This window comes from Castor canadensis, chromosome 15, assembly GCF_047511655.1.
Source record: "Castor canadensis chromosome 15, mCasCan1.hap1v2, whole genome shotgun sequence".
NCBI classification, from domain to species: domain Eukaryota; kingdom Metazoa; phylum Chordata; class Mammalia; order Rodentia; family Castoridae; genus Castor; species Castor canadensis.
In genome coordinates, this window is record NC_133400.1 from 83,538,381 (window position 1) to 83,559,415 (window position 21,035).

At 37.1% G+C, this 21,035-nt stretch overlaps 1 protein-coding gene across 4 annotated transcripts in view; it reads right to left on the bottom strand.

Moving 5' to 3' along the window:
- Nucleotides 1-21,035, bottom strand: part of Sec61a2 (SEC61 translocon subunit alpha 2) — a 30,375-nt gene that overhangs the window by 4,807 nt on the left and 4,533 nt on the right. For 2 of the 4 annotated variants that reach the window (XM_020157670.2, XM_020157668.2), the window contains 8 exons: nucleotides 15,950-16,028; nucleotides 11,638-11,769; nucleotides 11,390-11,499; nucleotides 6,015-6,168; nucleotides 4,912-5,072; nucleotides 4,263-4,460; nucleotides 2,339-2,530; nucleotides 1,828-1,904 (listed from right to left, as the gene is read on the bottom strand). In XM_020157670.2, the coding sequence (XP_020013259.1) occupies nucleotides 1,828-1,904; nucleotides 2,339-2,530; nucleotides 4,263-4,460; nucleotides 4,912-5,072; nucleotides 6,015-6,168; nucleotides 11,390-11,499; nucleotides 11,638-11,769; nucleotides 15,950-16,010 (1,085 nt within the window). In that variant the 5' untranslated portion in view covers nucleotides 16,011-16,028. Of the gene's footprint in view, nucleotides 1-1,827; nucleotides 1,905-2,338; nucleotides 2,531-4,262; nucleotides 4,461-4,911; nucleotides 5,073-6,014; nucleotides 6,169-6,839; nucleotides 6,893-11,389; nucleotides 11,500-11,637; nucleotides 11,770-15,949; nucleotides 16,029-21,035 lie in introns of those variants that run through there. The other 2 variants (XM_074056649.1, XM_074056648.1) reach the window with 2 other exon arrangements.

A 21,035-nucleotide genomic window follows, 5' to 3' on the forward strand; every position in this document is an offset into this window, starting at 1 on the left:
GAGAACAGGAAGGTACAAGAGGTCCTGTCTGGGGTTTGGTACCAGTGGGAAGTGGGGAGGGCATAATGTAAGGATAAAGGAGGCTGAATGTAGTAGAAATACCAGTCCCACCAAAAAAAGTTAAAGTTCCATTTCAATAAACAGTGCTGGGACAACTACATATCCATATGCAAATAAGGAATGCAGAGCACATCTCTTAGTATACACAAAAATTAAAATGGGTCAGACCTAAAACTCCTTGGAGAAAACCAGAATAAATCTTTGTGACCTTGGGTTTGGCAAGTTTTATTACACACTACACAAAAGCAGCACAAAGAAACGTAAAATTGGGCTATATCAAAATCAAAACCTTGGGAAGGAGTGAATTCTACAATACTAAGTTGTAAAACTTTTATAAATGTCACAGTTGTACCCCCAGTGCAACAATAGTGAAAAAAAAAGGAAAAAGATGAATAAGGCAAAGAACAAACAGCAACAAAACAAACTGCACTGATTGTAAAAAAAAAAAAAAAAAGAATTAAAAACTTGGGCACCAAAAGACATCAAGGAAGTGAAAAGTGTAAATAAAGCCTATAAAATTGGAGGAAATGACTATAAATCATATCTGACAATACTTCTACACAAAAAAACCCAAGGGCTGGGGAAGTAGCTTAGTGGTAAGAGTACTTGCCTAGCATGTGTAAGATGTGTGAGGCCCTGTTCCACACCAGTACCACAAACAAAAAAAAATCCCAACTCTTAAAACACACTAACAAAAAAACAACCCATCTAAAAATGAGCAAACAATGTGAACAGATATTCCTTCATAATAAGATGTGTAGTCAATAACTACATGAAAAAATGTTCTACATCATTAGTCACAGGAAAAAGGAAATAAAAGCCACAGTGAGATACCACTCCACACCCAAAAAACAAGAAACTAGTGCTGGTGAGGATATGCAGCAGTTGGAACCCTCATCTATTCTAGAAGGAATGTAGAACTGTGCGGCCACTCTGGAAAATATTTTAGCAGTTCCTCAAGATGTTAAACACTTACTGTGTGACCTAACACTTCCACTTCGAGAGAACCTGTAAAAGTGTGTTCACACTAGCACTATCATCATAGTGTTAGCTCAAAAATAGAAACAACCCAGATTTCCATCAACTGATGAATGGATGAAGATGTAGTGCAATGGGATACTATTCAAGAATAAAAGGGATACTGACACATGCTGTAACATGAAGAACCATGAAAACATGGAAAGTGAAAAGCATTCACAAAAGACTACATTTATGTGAGAAATTACGTGAACTGTCTGGAACAGACAAATCTAGAGAGAGAGAAAGTAAACAGTTGTTGCCCGGGGCTGAGGAGACGAGGGAAAGGTAAGAACGAAGACTAACTACTCGATACAGGGTCTTTCTGAGCAATGATAATGTTCTTAAAAATTAAGATTGTAATGTTGTGCAGCTCTAAATATACCTCAAAAACCACTCAACTATATACTTCAAAAGAGTGCATTACATGGTGTGTGACTTGTATCTCAATAAAGCTGTACCAAAGACTAAAAGCCTGATGCCTGGAAATAAATCACAAAGGTCACTTACGTGCATTCAGCCAACACTGAGAACTATGATTTACACCATTTTAGCAATGAAAGGAACACAAAATAATTTAGGGGTCAATTTTGGTGTGGAGAACATTTAAGTTCTGTGTTAAATTTCAGTTCTCTTGTGTAGAGCAGAAAACTTTACATGAATTTGAACAAATAAAGTGATTAACATTTAGTGGTAAAAGACTGAAAACACATATGTACTCTTATAAAGGAATGAATCTAATCAGCTTACCTATTAAGCTCATGAACCATAGAGGTATCTCTGTGACCCCTCATTACCATTTGCTGTTCTTTAAGCTGTTTTGCTACCTGCCAAAAGAAAAATAACTTTTAAACCAAACTTAACATTTCCCTGCTTACTATCTACCAGGTTCTATGTGTGTGCTTTATACACACTGCAAAGTCAAATATAGGAGCACTGCAGCATTCCTATTCAGCCTGAGGAAACTGAGGCACGAATGCTGCCAACTGCATATTAACCAGTGTTTCTCAACCTTTCTTCATTATCACCTCCAGAAAAAGAAAGTAAATACTAAGGAAAAAGAGTGTTGAGTAGAGTTGACTTCTGGAGGATCATAAACCAGGGTAAGACTTTCTACCTTTCAGAAAACAGTTTTTAGCCTGTTTGGGGTAATACTGCCTCACTAAGACTGTATGAACTCAACAAAGTTTAAATGACAATTACTTTTTTGACAACTAAAACTATGAACCAAAGATAACTTTTAATTACGCCAAGTACTTACATCTTTGGCTGAGGAACCAGACACCTCTATCCATGTCTTAGAAAAGAATGCGCACGAGCCCAGCATGAAGATGATATAAACAACTACGTGGACAGGGTCCTCGAATACGGCACCCATGGACTCAGGAGGAGAAAGATAGTAACACAGGCCTCCAACGGGGTAGGAACGGGCAGGTCCTCCCCCGCTGACATCCTATACAGCAAGAACAAAAATGGTCAGCCAGACCGAATACTTGCTCTTCTGGGGACTGAACTCATGGCCTCCAACATGTTCAGCATTCACTGTGCCACTGGGCTAAACCCCCCCCACCCCAGACCTTAAGAATTCTTGGTGGGGAGGTTGTTTGGTCTGTTTTGTTTTAAAGATGGGGTCTTGCTATGTTTTGCCCAGGCTAACTCCGAAGTACTGGGCTGAAGCAGTCCTCATGCTTCAGCCTCCCAAGCATCTGGGACTACAGGGTGCACCTGGCCACAACTCATTTTGTCAGTTCAGATTTGTCCAAGATTATGATGGTGTTTTAGGTTTAAACCCCTCAGCCCATGATTCTATGTAAGTTACGGAAACTTAAAGATACTATTGTATCTACTACCTTCACTTTTTAAAAATTGTACAATATTTTATACAAGACATTTTGAACACACTAACAATCGATTTTTTTTTTTTGCACTCCTGGGTTTGAACTCAGGGTTTCAAGTTACAAGGCAGATTCTCTAATGCTTGAGCCATGCCTCTAGCCCTAGAGTGAATTAAAAAAAAAAAAAATCAGCAAAATCCTTTGTCTTCCTGAACACAGGCGTACGATCACTTTTACAACTAAGCTGACTGTATTTAGAATATGAAATTTTCTGAATTGCATCAGACTCTGACATACTGTAATCTTTACAAATGATACTACATTTTAAAAGCTTTAAATGCATCAGCCAGGCATGGTAGAACACATTCGTAATCCCAGCACTTGAGACAGGAGGATCACAAGTTTAAGGCCAGTCTGGGCTACATAAGCAACTTTGAGGTCAACCACAGAACTACCAAGTGAGACCCCGTCCCAAAAAACAAAAAACTATCAACATTTTGACAGAAAATAGCTCACTGCCTAAACTTTATATTCTTTTATACATTATTAAAAGAAGCCATCTATGCATAGCAAATAAGTATTAAAAAATCTTTAAAGGTAAATGCACAGAATACCATATTTTAAGAATGATACAAAACATTCCATTTTTGATGGAATACAAATTCTAGAATTTATACTTTGCAAAAGAATAAAGGAAATTACTCTTTTAATTCCATCATTTTAAGAGGGAAAAATACTTGTCAGAATTTTAAATCAATCAAAATTTAATCCAATAACTTAAACTTCAAAAGCAACATGGCTGGATTGCTTTAGAAGAAGTTATAATAAAAAGGATCCATAAAGAGCAGTCAAGAGTTTACTGGATTCTATATTTAGCTCTCTCTTCAGTCTTACTAATTCCATGCCTATCTCCAGGGTAGTTAACCACACAGTTTATTGCTATTCAGCAAATGAAAAATGGAAAGAAAATAGGAAAGAATGATTCTAGTACCCCATATATTACCTGCAAATAGCTTTTTTTCCACAGTTTTTTAGAAAAACATTACTACAGAAAATAGAGATTCAAGATTACAAAACAGTAAAGTCATTTTTATGAAACAAACTGATGTTAGCCTAAAAGGTCATTCAAGTAATATATGAAAACATTATTCCTAGATAGTAAAACAGTAAAAAACACTGGCCAATCTTAGTTTTACAACACTTACCAATTCTTCCAGATAAATAAATGCTATAAGCAGATGAATCTGAAAATTTTACATAGCTGCTTCAGTGTCTATCCCAGTTAAACATAAAACCATAAAATGCAAGTTATAATACATTTAAATATTATAAAAGTAAACACATACTTACGGCCCACTGTCCTAGTAAGTTGACTAAAAAGTTGCCACTAAATCGCACAGACAGCATCTGGGAGATGACATACAGGTTTGAGACCAGGGCAGACTGAAGAATGATGGGGATGTTGGAGGTGTAGAAGAGCTTGATGGGATAGCTACTGTATTGCCCACGATAGCGGGCCGACTTGATAGGCAAGTCAACTCGAAATCCCTAAAAATGCAATCAAGACTGAGTCAGAAGAACTGTCATATCAAGACAAGCAGACAACCAGGTGTGGTGGCACAGGCCTAGCATCCCAGCACTCAAGAGGCTAAGGCATGAGGATTGTGAGCGCCAGGCCAGCCTGGGCTAGATAGTAAGAATCTGGAGAGAGAGAGAGAGAGAGAGAGAGAAAGGGAGGGACGGACAGAGGAAGCGGAAAAAAAAGAAGGGAAGGGAAAAAAAGCAACAGCAGAAAGGATGAATAATAATGCTAACAAACACTTTCTCCCTTGCACACAAACTCTTTCATTTCATATCACCAGTATTTTGTCCCTTCAGACTAGAGTCTAAAGAACAGAATTATTTGCTTGACCAGATCTCGAGACATGGACTTGTTAGACATCAACATTTCAAACGGTATTGCCCACATCTCACTCACTTCAGCGACACGATTACTTACCTGAAAGTATATAACAACAGCAAATACAAAAACTGTTGCAATGAGATTCATGAGATTGGGTAGGTTCTGCCGATAAAAAGCCTCTCTCAAAGCTCGGACTTTGTCTGTCCTGGTGGCCAACAAATGAAACAGAGCTATGACTGCTCCCTCAAACTCGGTACCTATGAAGTATAGACAGAAATGAACTGTGCAAGCCTTTTCTAAAAAGTCCCAAAGGTCAAAACAACCTGAAACTCAAGTCAAAATAATTCACCACTGTTTGCTTTATGACACAGCCATGTGAGCAGGTTTTAAAAACACTTAGATCACAGAGGCAAATTTCTGCATCAATCTAAAGTTTTCTCAAGAGATATTCTTGATGAAAACATCCAAAGTAGAATTTAGCAAACATTTATTTCATTCATAAAGATTTGCCTCTCCTTTAGGAAAAGGGAGTGTCTTTAAGAAAAATAGAACAGCAGCAGCAAAGCAGAATAAAAATGTCAGAATTAAAGGATATGTGTTATCTACCAAGCTTGCTTTTCAGGTTATTGTACCAAGAACATTAATAAGTCATCATCATTACTGTTTTTTTAAGACTGGGATCAGAGTTAGATGTGAACCAGTTAGACTAACTGAGAGAAGTAGAAGGATAAGGGGAAAGACAGAATGAAATCTTTCAAAACTTAGATGCTGTGCCAAAGCCAATAAGAAGAGAAGCAGAAGTATGAGTGCTCTCTAAAAATATGATGACAGCAGACCTCATTTGGGAAATCTGAACCCACTACCTTTTCATTCTTTGGGGAATACTGAAGTCAGGTAAATGACTTTAACAGCAATGGCTTAAACAAGGTCAGCAAAAGTTTCTTAAACAAATTTTTAAAAAAATCTGTTTGCAATCAATGAAACATTAAGTGAGCAGAGTCTAAAATTTAGCTATTACTCTTTGTGAAGTAGTACTGCATACTCCATACATCTCTGCTTCTTAAGTTTTGAACAATTAGCATTCACTGTCCCCTGGGGTGGCAAACCAGAATGGCTACAGGCATGTCCTGCTGCATGGTGGACTTGTTTTCAGTACACATCAGCAAAACTCGTGCAGTTGCAGTCACTGTGCAATGTACCTCTGCCAGTGTTAATGGTAGTGGGACTAAAGGCCTTCCAGACAATGGTTTCACAGATGTTGGTGGCAATAAAGAGGGAAATACCAGACCCCAAGCCGTAACCCTTCTGTAGCAGCTCATCTAACAGCAGCACAATCAAACCAGCAACAAACAACTGTAGGAAAAGAAATGCACGTAAGCAGAAGCAAGAATAAACTCAGGAAGGGGAAAGACAAATGCCATGGGCTATTGCAAAGTACGGGGCATTTTTAACATCAGACCTGTTACACTATCACTGTTCTACTGACAGCTTTTGAGCTGTTTGAGTTTAGTCAGAAGCCAATTCTGAAAACCAGAGGATTAGAAGTACTGGTACATTCCATAGCACACGCTTCATCTTTTAGAGAATATTTAAACTTTCTGAAGAATTTCCCTTACAGTGTTTAAATAGGGTCTATTTGAAAAAAGCATACTAAAACAAAAATTATCACAGCTGTAGAATTTCACAGCAAAAAACTGAAAACATCCCAAATACCTACAAGTAAATAAAAGTCCAAATGTATTAGAGTAATAAGATACAATTTTACATTGCCACTAAAGAATGAGGACTATATTAATACTTTTTACAAAGTACTATATAATTTGTATATTACATAGACATATTACATATAATACGTAAAGAATAAGTAAAAAAGTAGCATACAAATTATGTATACAGATTATAACAATGTAAAAACTATATTTTATACTTATTGTGACAAAGACAACATGTAAAGTTAAAGACAGTTAAGAGCTTTCCAGGTTTTTAAGCTGATAAATTTTTTTTAAAAATGAAAGCATACTAACTTTAATTTATGTGACACTGAACTTTCTTAATTTTCTTCTTGGAGAAGACATTTCTGTAAAAAGCATGCATCAATTAAAAACAATCCATAGCCTTTCAAGTGACCTCCTCAGTCACATGTCTCCTTCCTGACTGAATGACTTCATCAAGAGTGAAGGAAATATGCTCTATTCCCCCAGCCTGACACAGGTCCCCAACTTTAAAGGCACCATCCTACAGAATCAAGGAAATCACATCAATTCCTCCCAGCTCTGAAGTCGTCTACCCTCATTATCCACTCACTTCCCCCTAAATCACCTGTCAGATGAGACATCAAACCGGTTATGCATTATACATTTAAGCGTGCTTACCTTACACAATGTTGTTGTTTAGACTTTATTTTGACCACAATTTGGCAATGAATGAGTATTCCCAGTCATAAACACAGCAACCTATCCCTATGCAGGGAATAATGGCTGTCCACCAAATATCAGCCAACCAAAATGCATTATCCTGAGCTCTGATAGATGACTTGTCCAAAAGTCTGAAATGACTGTAACTCTCCAAGACCCCCTGTTCAGAACAGGGTAGACCACAGAGTGGTTCATGGATATGCTTATGAAAATTAAACTCTTATTTCCCCAAAGGGAAAAAAAAGAATTATAAGGAAATCTCAGTGAGAAATGGTTCCTATAATTAAAGGATAAAAAGCAGTAAAAATCATGCATGTTTATTAAAAAAGGGCCGGTGACTCACAAGCTGAGATTGGGAGAATCAAGTTTAGAGGCTTGCCCAGGCAAACAGGTTGTGAGGCCCCATCTCTATATAACGAGAAAAATGGACTGGAGGTGTGGCTCAAACAGAAGAGCATTTGCTTTGCAAGAGCAAAGCCCTGAGTTCAAAGCACAACCCCATTAAAACAAAAAAGAAAAAAAGAAGCCAGGAAGTGACAAGAGCACCTCCATGAGCAGCACAGCGGGAAGAACAGACCATATGACCACACGTGCACACGCAGTGTACTTTGTGAGCCTCTGGACTGAGTGTAATCACACTTTTTTTGGTGTGGGGAGTGATAATGGGATTGGAACTCCGGGCTCTTGCTTGCGAGGCAGGTGCTCTACCACTTAAGCCATACCTCCAGCTCTATAGTTATTTTTCTAATAAGGTCTTGAATTTTCGCCTGGGCTGACCTGGATCACAATCCTCCTACTTGCTCCTCCCACTAGCTGGGATGACAGGTACAGAACACCATACTCAGCGACCTTGTTGAAAGGAGGTCTCATTAATTTTTTGCCTCCCAATCTCCATTTCCTGAGTAACCAGGATTGCAGGCATGAGCCACCTGCCCTGGCTCATACTTGATTATTTCAACTCTGCACGTAAAAGCATGCAGCACTTAGTTTGACAAAATATACTAATCTTTGTTATGTGCCATGCACACAGACATTTTCTATACTAATCTTTGTTATGTGCCATGCACACAGACATTTTCTATTTGTGTTTTTTACTTTAAGCAAGATACACTATTTAGATTTTAAAACCAATTAGTGGAACTGACTATGTGAATGAGTTAAGAACAAATAAAGTGAAATATACTTTCCATAACAGCATGCAAACAGTTTTTAAAAACCTATGTTTCTAGGTGAAAACAAACTGATCCATTTTTGCTCTTCAGCATATCAACGTTATTTTCAATGTTAGCAATGTCGTGAAAAAGACACAAATGGGTCATTGCCTGCCAGTGATCAAACATGACATAAATGCATCAACACTAGAAGAATTAACCACAATACCAATATTTATATACCAGAATTTTTGTAAACCAATTAATACATATTCACTTGTTTAATTCCTGGATATAATTATTCTTCAAGTTCTGAATACTGAAAATAAACATCAAGATAACTGCACTTTCTATCTACTTAAATCTATAATTGACTCTGTAAGAGGTCAATTCTTTTCTAACTAATCCAGGATTGCTTGACTAAGGTTCCTCAGGAGTCTAAATATATACTTAGGAAGGTACAAGAAAAATTTCAGAGGTGCATACTGTTCTATATAAGAGCTAGATACCAGTTCTGAATGTCTTTGAAAAACCAAGGTTATTTTGGGTTGAGGGTATAGATGAGTAGTATCAAATGTGTGCTTAGCATTCTCAAGACCCTAAATTCAATCTCCAGAACCAAAACAAAACAAAAACGATTACTCTCAACTATGGGTTGCATAAAGCAAAGGCTATAAAGAAACGAAAACAGGGCAGAAATTGGTCTCTCAGCATCCTCAACAGGCCAACGCATGTGAAGAGACCCTGAGCGTTGAGAAGTGCTCATCTGTCTCAGAGGGTCTTCTTTACATCTCATCCTCCAATTCACAATGCCTATCATTTTGCCAGGCAAGTGACTTGTAATTTGAGAAATAAAGGCAATGCTATTCTGTAAGGAAATGTATCTTATAACAAATGGAGACACAAAGGGGCTTATAAAGCTACCAAAAAGCATTAAAAATTCCTGCCCTAAACCAAAGACAAAATAGTTCTATGTCTTTAGAAAAACCACTCTTACTGTTAGTGACACCAACAAATACTTGAATGCTCTAACTTGCCTTATTCTCTAAAGTCATGCTCATTAAACAATCTAACATTTCATTTACTTACTATGTAAGGTATCTTAAAAAAAAAAAAAAATGGTTAACTATGCCAGTCTAAGATAGTCGTATTTCTCTCTCTCTCTCTCTCTCTCTCTCTCTCTCTCTACATACACACACACACACACACACACACACACACACATATATACAAATATATATATAAACTGGCATTTGGGGTTATGAACTGTTAGAAAAAATTTCCTAATAAGAATATTATGGAGTAGACAAGAAGATGGATTTCCAAGTTAATTAGAACTGAAGATACCCATTACGTATCAACTGAAGCAAACTTCTTTTCAAAGCAGAATAAATAAGGCTGAGGGCCTGGCTCAAGTGGTAGAATACTTGCCTGGCTCTAATCCCCAGTACCACAAAAACAAGCAAAAAAAAACCGACAATAAATACTATGTAATTTAAGTAAACTCATTCTGGGAATTTCTCTAAATAATTTTCAAGGATTCTACAACGGCATAATACCTTCTTGACTTTACACATTTCAGATACTTAGTATAGTCATTAATTATGTTGGCCTTTAAAAAATTCCATTCCTGAGCCAGGCACTGGTGGCTCATGCCTGCATTCCTGGTTACTTGGGAGGCTGAGATCAGAAAGATCGCAGTTTGAGACCAGCCAGGGCAAACAGTTCACAAGACCCCATTTCCAAAATAACTAGAGCAAAATGGACTGGAGGTGTGGCTCAAGTGGTAGAGCTCCTGCTTTGGAAGCACAAAGCCATGAGTTCAAACCCCAGCTCCACCAAAAAAAAAATTCCACTCATAAGTCCCCCGTGAAATAGCTGTGGAATATAATGTATGTGTATATACATGGTAGTCCACTGACACTAACATATTATTATCTAAAATACCACAACTGTACTATGGGCATGGTGATGCATAGCTATAATCCCAGCACTGAAGACAGAGGCAGAAGGATTTCAACCCTGAGGCCAGCCTGAGCTATGTAACAAGACCTTGTCCCAAAAAACCAAGAGCTGGGAAAGTAGCTCAGTAGTAGAGTGCTTGCCCCACATATGCAAGTCCCTTGGGTTAAATGCCCAGCAAAACAAACAAACAAAAAAAACTTATAACAAAGAATTTTTATGTTCTGACTATAAAAAAGGCAATTCAGACTTAGACTTAAATATTTATCCTATAGCTTGCTCTTTATGTAACTTTCTGTATGCACAATAATTTTCATCTCAAAAATAAATCACAAGTTTTGTTTCTGTTTTTGTTTTTTGAGATGATGTCTTGCTATGCTGCCCAGACTGGTCTCAAACTGGTGGGCTCAAAGATCCTCCCACCTCAGCCACCCAAGCAGCTGGGAATACAGATGTGCTCCACCATGCCTGGCTTTAAAACAAAGTTTGTTTTTTTTGCAGTTCTAGGGATTAAACTCAGGACTTCATGCTTGCTAGGCAGGTGCTCTACCACTTGAGCCATTATCCCAGCCCATCACAACAGAGCTTTTTAAAGACATTTCAGAGAATAAACTCAAACACCTGTTATATCAACATTGTACATAATCAACTGATACAAGGACAACCTGAATAGCTATAGCCTAGACACACATGCACAAGCAATGAAAACTTCCATGGCTGCCCCTGGCTGACAGCAGTACTAAGGCACTATTAACTGTAGGAAAGCATTCCGATTTGAGAGAAAACATCAAAATGTGAAAAAATGTACATCTTAGAACCAATGAAATAGGGGTGCTTCATCATTCTTTATACGATGCTATTAAATAAATTTAAATTTTTACATCAATACATGTATATGCATCATTTCAGTAATCAAAACATAACTAAATAAAATAATTCAGAAGAAAAATGAATATATCAATCACATGAAGAATGGCTAGGGAAAAAAGGAATCAAACTTGTTCTATGATCTGTTTCATTAGCACATGAAAATGTTGGATTTCTTACCTGTATAATGATGAGAAGACAAATCCCAGCACCCATTTCTGCGGGGTCCCCATACATTCCCGTCATGACATACACAATGGCTTGCCCAATGGTAATGATCATACCAAATACTGACAAAAATTGGGGGAAAAAGAAATACATGCTTACAACTAAGGACAGAAAAAAAGAAAAGAAAAAACTACAGGAAACAATTTTACCACAAGCACTCTTCAATCTGGAAAAGCCTCTTTAATTGTAATAATGCTCACATTTCTGGGCTCCATTGAACAGAGCTCTATCTTTGGGTGTATCTCCAACTTCAATGATTTTGGCTCCAGCTAACAGCTGCATAATCAAACCAGACGTTACAATTGGGGAGATACCCAACTCCATTAAAGTTCCTGTAAAGGAAGGGGAAAGAGGTAAGCAATTTTTATTATACATACTACAGAAGAATCTAGCAGTGTCCTAGTCCCAAGTAACATTCCCTGAAACACGTCTAAATGTTAACAAGCAAACTTTCATTCCTTAAATAGACTTTTTAAAAAGCTCATTATCAACACAACCTTACAATGGTGCTTTGAATTAAGTGTTGTAAGTACTATAACATGTCGATTTCTGTAAATTCTAAACTTAAGATATTAAAGCAGTCCTTTTTAAAAGAAACTTTCTAGGACTGGGGGTATAGCTTGATGCTAGAGCATGGTGCATGAGTTTAATCCCCAGTACCAACATAGAAAATATTTTTAAATTAAAACACGCACTAAAATTAAAAAAAAAGCATTTAAAGAATAAACTAAATACCAGGTGTGGTAGTACATGCTTGTAATCCTAGCTACTTGGGAGGCCAGCATGGGCAAAGTTAGCATGAGACCCTACATGAAAACAAACTAGAAGCACAAAGACTGCAGCATGGCTCAAGTGACAGTGCTCGCCTAGCAAACACAAGGCCCTGAATTCAATCCCCAGTAACACACACACACACACACACACACACACACAAACTGGGGGGAAGGGGTGATGTGGCATAGCTCAGAGGCAGAATGAGTGTTTGCTTAGCATGTGCAAGGCCTTGGGTTCAATCCCCAGCCCTAGAAGGAAAGAAGGAAGAAAGGAAGAAACCTTCCAAGATTTCTATGCAAATCTTTTACTAATCTTTTAATCTTATACTAAAGAGTTTTTTCTTTTTGCAACAGTCTTGCTATATAGCCCAGGTTCGTCTGAAACTCACTATGTAGTCCAGGCTGACTTTGAACTTACGATCTTCCTGCCTTGGCCTCCCAAGTGCTGTGATTACAGGCATGCACCACCACATCTGGCTAAAGATTTTTATGTTTAATGCAAAATAAAAATTATATAATAATTCCAAAAATTACATACCAAGTTAATAAAAATAATATTGAAGAATGTTAACTCTTCTAATGTAAAATTTAAAACTGCATGCCATGTTAATGCAGAATATTTAGTGACATGAATGTTCATGACATACTGGGTAGCAAAAGAAATTAGAAAATAGTATGTACAGTCATAAGCTTTCAATCATTTTAATCTGGTGGTCAAGATGTTCACTGCTGGTATTTTTACACAGTGGAATTATGGATGATTTTTCCCATGTATTTTCTAAAGTTTTCTCTACAGAAAATATGAAATGGGTTTATGAAGAAAACCAAATGTGCCAATTGTGTAAGGAAATATGCAGAACTAAGTAATACAACATGGTCAAGACTGTTTTGCCACATCACTCCCTGAAATCCTGTGTTTTATAAATACTAGACAGATAACCTAATATAACAACGTATTCTACTGTAGAGATTCTTGATCTCTTTTCAGATACTTCTTCAGTATTGAAAGATAAAAACATTTGTTACTGTTAAAGCCACAGAGATTTCTTGTTAAGTCAAATTGCTGAAATTTATGACTACCAAATACATCTAATCCAGAAACAGATTCAATCAAGCTTTCATGACAATCTGTAACAGGAAATATGGCACTTCGGGTCAGCAGAAAAAAGGACAATCAAACCCTGGCAGGACTGGGGGGGAGAGGTGTGGCTCAATGGCAGAACATTGTTTTTAGCAGTGCTAGGCCCTAGAATTCCCTGCACCAGCCGAGAGAGCACAAAAGGACCTTGGCAAATGACTGGCCATTTACAAAAAATTAGATTCCTTACCTCATGGCTTGTATAAAAATAAATGATAGATGTATAGAAAATTTAAACATAAAAAAAGTAAAAGAAGGAAATACGGATGAATATATTAGTAATCTTGGAAAAAGAAAAAGTTTTTCTAAGCATGACAATAAAAGTCTAGAAGCCAGCAAGAAAAAGATACTAGATTCAACCATGAAACTTCCATGTAGCAACAAAGCCACCCAGTTAAAAGATATTCATACACAAATTATAGAGCTCGTGTCTCTAACATGCAAAGAACTCAAAATCAACTGAAAAGTGAACCAGCTGAAAAAAGGAACGAGCAGAAACATGGAGCATCTGTTATCTACCATCCAGCACCCCAATCTGTCCCATCCCTGTACTACCTCTCAAACTCTACCCAAGATCAAAACTGCCATAAATCCTCCTAATTTGGAATTCTGAGTCACAGAGAAAAGGTTCAGAAGTCCCTGCTGTGAGGGCCTAAAAACTGCCTTTGCTTACTTTACCTCCTTTCTAGATTCCAAAAAATTACCGGTATCTTTCCAATAATTCAATTTTGGCATTGAAACTACTTGGTAATTTCTATTAATCAAAACAACAAAAATTTAACACACTATGAAAAGTCTCCTCATAGAAGAAATGAAAATATTGAATAAAAACACAAAAGTATTTAAGCAAACCAGTATGTAAAAAAACAGAAATTAAATAATAGATATCAATTTTTACCTGCCTGACAAAGACTCAAACACTAATATCCACTGTCAGAACAGAAATGATTATTGTCATATATTGTTGCTGGAAGCATAAAATAATACAACCCTGTGAAAGATAATTTAGCTCTGTCTGTTGAAAATTTAAGTGTACTTATCCTGTGACCAATAACTTCTAGAAATTTATTCTATTAAAAAATTATAAACTGGGTGTGGTGGTACACACCTGTAATCCCAGCTACTTGGGAGGCAGGGGCAGGAGGATCACAAGTTTGAAGATAGCCTGGACAATTAGCGATCCTATCTCAAAAACAAAATACAAAGAGAAGACCTGGGGGCATAGCTAAAGTTAGCAGAGCATTTGCCTAGAAATGTGAGGCCCTGAGCTCAACTCCCAGTACCACAAAAGAAAAAAAATTTCTTCTGGCCACACAGACCTTTTCTGTGAACACTAAGCACACACTAACCTCTCAGGGCTTTCACACTTGCTCTTCCTAGAACTTCCCTCCCCTAGGTCTTCAATGGGCCTTCTGTCTTACTTCCTGCAGTCTCTTGTCCAATGTCACCTTTTTAGAGGATCATTCTCCATTCAATACACTTCACATAGAGTCTAGATCCCCATACAGAAAACATAAACTGCAAGGAAATTAGGATGTTGTCTGTTCACTGCTCTCCCTTAGCACCTGGCACAAAGCTTGGTACATAGTAAGAACTCAGAAATTTGTTGAAAGGCTGATTAAATAAATCACAGCAGATCCTTATAATGGAACAACATATGGTTATTAAATGAAATTGCTCATCTAAGAGAGTAAATAAACAAATCAGGTAACAAAACAGTATGTAGGTAGTATCTTATTTTTAAGTTAGAGTATACAGACTTAAATGTGTGAACACATATGCAAAGAAAAAGTCTAGATGAGTAACTGCCAATCTTTCCAGGAGAGCTCTTCCAAAGTGAAATGTTTGTTTTCAGCTTCATATAAATTTCACTGTCTTTAAAAAATAATAAACCAATATTATTCTTATAATCTAAAAATATTACAAAAACTACCTGTCTGCTATTTAAACTATTTCTACAGAATAGGCCATCATTATTCCTGAAATACAAAAAGCCTATGATCCAATCTAGCTAGCCTCCCAGACCACCTCATGCTATCTTATGCGAGGGCTCAAGCTGTTCTCCCCCACGGGTCCAAGGAGGAAAGTCTAATGCAAATGTGTCACCTCCTCTCTGACACCATAATAGACAGGGAATTAATTGGGTCTGTGAAAGCCCCAAGGGCCAATTTCCCTACAATAAATGCAGAGTGGTGTCGCTATTTACATGTTTCTCTTCTCAAGCAATGGGTTTCTTCTACTGTCATAGTCTCCTTCTCCCTGTAAACCTTGAAAAGTAGTTTTCTGTTTTTGTGGTACTGGGAATTTAACCCAGGGCCACATGCATGTTAGGCAAGTGCTCTACCCCTTGAGCTACACTCTCAGTCCTTGGTTTTTATTTTGTTTTTGAGACAGGGTCTCACTACCTTCACTAGTTTTGTTACCAAGTTAATACATTAAGACATCCAAAGAGGTTTGCCTAAGCTGCCCTCAAGCTCAAGATCCTCCTGCCTCTGTTTCTAAGTAACTGGGATCAAAAGCCTGCACTACCATGCCCAGCTTGAAAAATCGTTGTTAATCCACATTTGTCAAAATGAAGGCAGTAAGAAAAGCAGTACATACCTCTGTTGGATGCAAGAATAACTCTCATCCAATAGAAAGGATCTGCAGAATCTGATGACATGATTCCAAACAGTGGTATCTAAAATATTACACAAAATATTCTATAAAAACGTATTCAAGGCCTTCACTTGGGTTAGCAATATTTTTAAAGACATTATTTCTCATGATCCACAACAAAAGCAAGCATATCTTTTTGAGCAGAGACGCAGTACTGGGGGTGAGCTTACAGCCTCTTGAAACACCTCTCCAGTCATTTCCCTCTTTAGTTTGTTTTTAAATAACATCTTGCCTTTTGCCTGAACCAGCCTTGAACCTCAATCCTCCTACCTACACCTCATGATCACAGGCATGTACCACCAAGTCTGGTTTATTTTTGAAACAGGATCTCACTAACTTTTGCCCAGGCTAGACTCAAAGCGCGATCCTCCTAGCTCTGTCTCCCGAGTCCCTGGGATTACAGATATGTACCACCATACTCAATCCCAAAAACAACCATACCTTTAGGGTAAAATTCTTCAACTAAAACCAACAGAAATCATTATTTGGTGCATTTCACTAGTAAATACTTCTGAGTATAGAAAGCTATTGTACCAAAATTGAATATACCTAAACTATTCGCCTAAAAGGAGTTAAGAACATAATTTTGTTATGTTTTCTCACCACAATTAAAAATACACCCGTGAGATTATAGGATGATTACTATAGGACATTTTGGGTTGCAAAAACTTGGTGGCAGGGAAGGGGTATTAACTACTGGATCTGGTGGGTAGAAGCGAGGGACACTGCTAAATATCCTACAGTGCACAGAACAACCCCAATAAGGAAGTGTCCTGGCTAAAATTCAGTAGTGCCACTAGTTAGAAACCCTGGTATAAAAATAAAGATCCAAAGCTGTGTAAATAAAGTAAAAGTTCAACAGTATAAGAAATTTGTGTAGAAAAACTAAATCCTAAATACTGGTTATCTCTAGCTTCCTATTATATGACCCATGTTTAAGACATTGCACTTGCTCGCACCCCTTCCTCAACCATATGGGGATCGGACACAAAGAAAAACACACCACTATTTTCAAAAACCTTCTCTATTTGAAACCTATTTTTTTAAAGTCCCAAGAGATGCTGCCAGCAATTTTAAACAAACTAAACCTCTGTGAGTATCTGAACGTATTAGCCAAATAAAATGGTGACAAATGAAGTGTGTGTATTTCAAGTGTGCCCTACAGCTGCAGACCCTCTCCAGTTAAAGTGAGCACTGAGGAGTGAGGGAGTTATTGTACCAAAACCAGTTCACATTACAGGACAGTACACATCAAAGCTGCCCAGGTCATGGGAGCAGAACTTTCTGGTGCTGTCACTCACAAATCCTTCAATGCTCAAATAAACTTATTTTGTTTGCCTAAAGTCTTTCTTTTAGCAAACTTGGCAAAATACAATATAGTACTTTGAGCATTCCATGCTCTGAACAGATCACAAGGAAAATGAGAAAATTAGCAATAGGGATTTCCAAAGGCAGTGGGAACTGAAAACCACTGAGACAGGTCTGGGTTAAGATGGCAAGATGCGGGCTGGCCGTGTAGCCCAATGGTACAGTACTTGCCCAGCACACTGAAGGCCCTGCAAAAAACCACAATGGCAAACTGCAATTACATTACAGCATTTTCCTTCTCTGACACGAAATAAAACATAAACATGTAAAATAGTAAAAAGCTAATGAAAAATTTTAAAGCTAAGAGAAAAGAAAAACAAAACCACTGCAAAGCAGCAAAAGAAGAAGTGTTAGGAATCTGAAGCACTGGTAGCCGTGGGAGATGAAAGATCAGGACTGGGCACTCAGAACAAAGCTGCTCCTATCCATCACAGTGGAAGTCAGAATGCCCATGAACATTCCAAACCTGGAGAAAAGTCAAATGCACATATCCTTACTTTCCCTCCTTTGTTAAGAGGGAGGAGAAATAGCAGCTGAGAAGTGGGTGACAGAAAAATGAGCAATGAGCCTCTATTAGACTTGAAGCTTCTACTGTTACCCTAAAGTGGGAACTGGGAAATGACCTGGAGCCTAGAATGGAGTACAGTCCTCCCCAGTCAGAATGATGAAAACCTTTTCAAGATAGTTAACAAAACTCGAGAGAGAGGGTAGGTGGGAGAGAGCGTGCAGAGTCCTGGAAGCACTGAATGCCCTTTTCTCACTCCCACCACACCCTCAAGCTAGAGAAGACTGGTTAGAACCTGTTTGAAATTCAGTGAAACAGAATAAAAAAATCACTTACAATATAGGCAGATCTGCCTAAGCATGAGAAAGACAAAAAGAAATAGCTTAACAACTATGTACACACAGGGAGAAAAAGTCACAAAAAATGCATAAATTAATTTACCACATGAAACAAACCTGAGAAATGCCATTCTCTTATTTGAGCTGTTTTCTTCTTGAGTTCTTGAATTATGTTACAAATCCTAAAAGATTTACTATCTAGACCTTTACACATAATAATTTGCTGACCCCTAGGTTAGAAGATTCAGTATTTTCAATACCTATAAATTTAAAGCAACATAAATCATAATCCCAGCAGGCTATTGTACATACAAGTGACAAGTTGATTCTAACAGTTCATACGGAAATATAAAGGACCTAAAACAGGCAAAATGATTTGGCCAAAGAAAAAAGTCAAAGGACTTTTACAAACTGATTAGGACTTACGAAGTTCCAATTGTGAGAAGTGTAGTTTATTATAATAAAACAGAATACAGAGTAGAGAAAACCATGCTTATATTAACTAATTTTCAACAAAGACACCAATGTAAATCAATGGGGATTTTTTTTCAACAAATGGTACCAGAGTAAGTGGATACCCATATAGAAATAAATAAAAGTCAACCCTTACCTCACCAGATCCTCAAATTAACTTGGAACAAATCACAAACCAACACATACAAGCTAAAATGTTTAAAAGAACACAGGAGAAAAAATTTTATGACCTTAGAATAGGCAAAAATATCTCAGTTAGGAAACCAAAACCATGAGCCTTCAAACAAACCAACCAAAAAAGCCAGATGCTGGTGGCTCATACCTCTAATGCCAGCTACTTGGGAGACTGAGATCAAGAGGATCTCCATTTGAGGCCAGCCTGGGCAGATAGTTTGCAAGACCCTATCTCCAAAATAACCAGAGCAAAATGGACTGGAGCTGTGGATCAAGTGGTACAGTACCTGCTTTGCAAGCACAAAGTCCTGAGTCAACCTTAGTCCCCCCAAAAAAGAAAAGAAATAAATAAAATAGAAGACTGAAAACCTTATGAGTTAACAAGAATGCAGAGAAAGTAAAAGGTACAGCCATTTTGGAAAACTGGCAGTTTCTTAAAAGCAAAACACACTACCCTACCATGCGACCCACTCTACTCGTAGGTCTTTATCCAAGTATGTCGCCACATAAAGGCTTCTACACGAATGCTCACAGCCGTGTCCTTCACAATACTTCCCACACCATCCACAATGAACTGCTGGTGCTTTGCAAGCCTGAAGCCCAGAGTTCAAAAAAAAAAGATAAGCAACCTCATCATATTAAAAACTTCTGTTCTTCAACAATGTTAAGAAACTAAAAGGCCCAGCTACACGAGAAGCAAAAATAGGACTGTGGTTTAAGGACAGCCAGAGCAAAAGCATGAGGAAAGGCTGGAGGCATGGTTCAAGTGATGTAGCATTTGTCTAGCAACTGTGAGGCTCTGAGTTCAAACCCCAGAACTGCCAAAATAAGAATGAGAAATTATTCCCAATACCTTTATCAGACAAAGGACATTTATCCAGAAAATAAAATATATTTATTTTATTAATTTATATTTATTAATATATTAATAAATTCAACAATGAGACATTAACCAGTTTTTTTCCAAATGGACAAAAGATTTGAAAAGACACTTTACAAAAGATAAGCAAATACTGAATAAGCACATGAAAAAGTCTGGATAAATTTCAAAAGTATTGTAACAAAGTCAGATAGTAAAGACTAAAGCTAGGTTGGGCATCATGGTACACACCTGGAATCCCAGCTACTTAGGAGGAGGACATTATGAGGATCACAATTTGAGCTTGCATAGCAAATGTGAGGCCCTCAGTTCAAGCCCAGTACTACCAAAAATAAAAAGATAATGCTGTATGATTTCATTTATATGAAACTACAGAGAAGCCAAATCAAATTATAGTGCAGAATGCAGACCAGTGCTTGCCTAGGACTAGGTTAGGTGGGCAGTGCCTGAGAAATGTTACAGAGAATTTTAGGGACTTACTGAAATGTTCTACATCCACTCGGGTAGTAGTTTCTTGAGTGTACATAAGTGTCAAAATTCTTCAAAATGCATAGTTTAAAAATGAGTGCTTGCCTACCATGTGCAACTAGATTTTACTTTGTACATGTAATACCATAAAGTTGACTTGTTTTTATGAGGGAAGGGGAATTTCCAAGATGTTAAACATAGATGGTAGGAATACAGGTAACCGTTCTTTTTTTCTTTGTACTTTCCTGTATTCTTTAAAAATTTCCCTTCTGACCATCCAAAACAAATTTAAGCCAAATACAGCAGTAAATGTGTTTTAATGATCTGATGACTTGATCCTTCAAAAAGAAAATATTTGGCTTTTCTCCAGATTATGGACCTAATCTGATCTATTGCTACCTGACATGATGTTTTAAGTTTTTTATATATATTTTAATAAATTTTCAAAGTCCTGAAAAAAATTTCACTAAAATTATCTTCTTTAATTCTCACAACACTGAAATGGTCATATTTTAGTCTTATTTTATGTACTTAAATCTCTCTGTATTAATAGTTATAAATTATTTTATATATCAGTTAAAAATATAACAATTTTAATGTATCAGTTGAGATAAATTTTTATGTATCAGTTAAAAACTAATTTAAAAAGCATACCATTTTATTTTCCTAATTTTCAAACACAGTATAGCCCAAGGGTCTAAGAAACTAGAGAAATATTTGCGAAATAGATGTCAAAGTCACTTTTATATATAAAAAAACTATCCTAAAATCAATAGGAAAAAAGCATCTCAGTAAAAATATGAGCAACAATCATTACCTGAA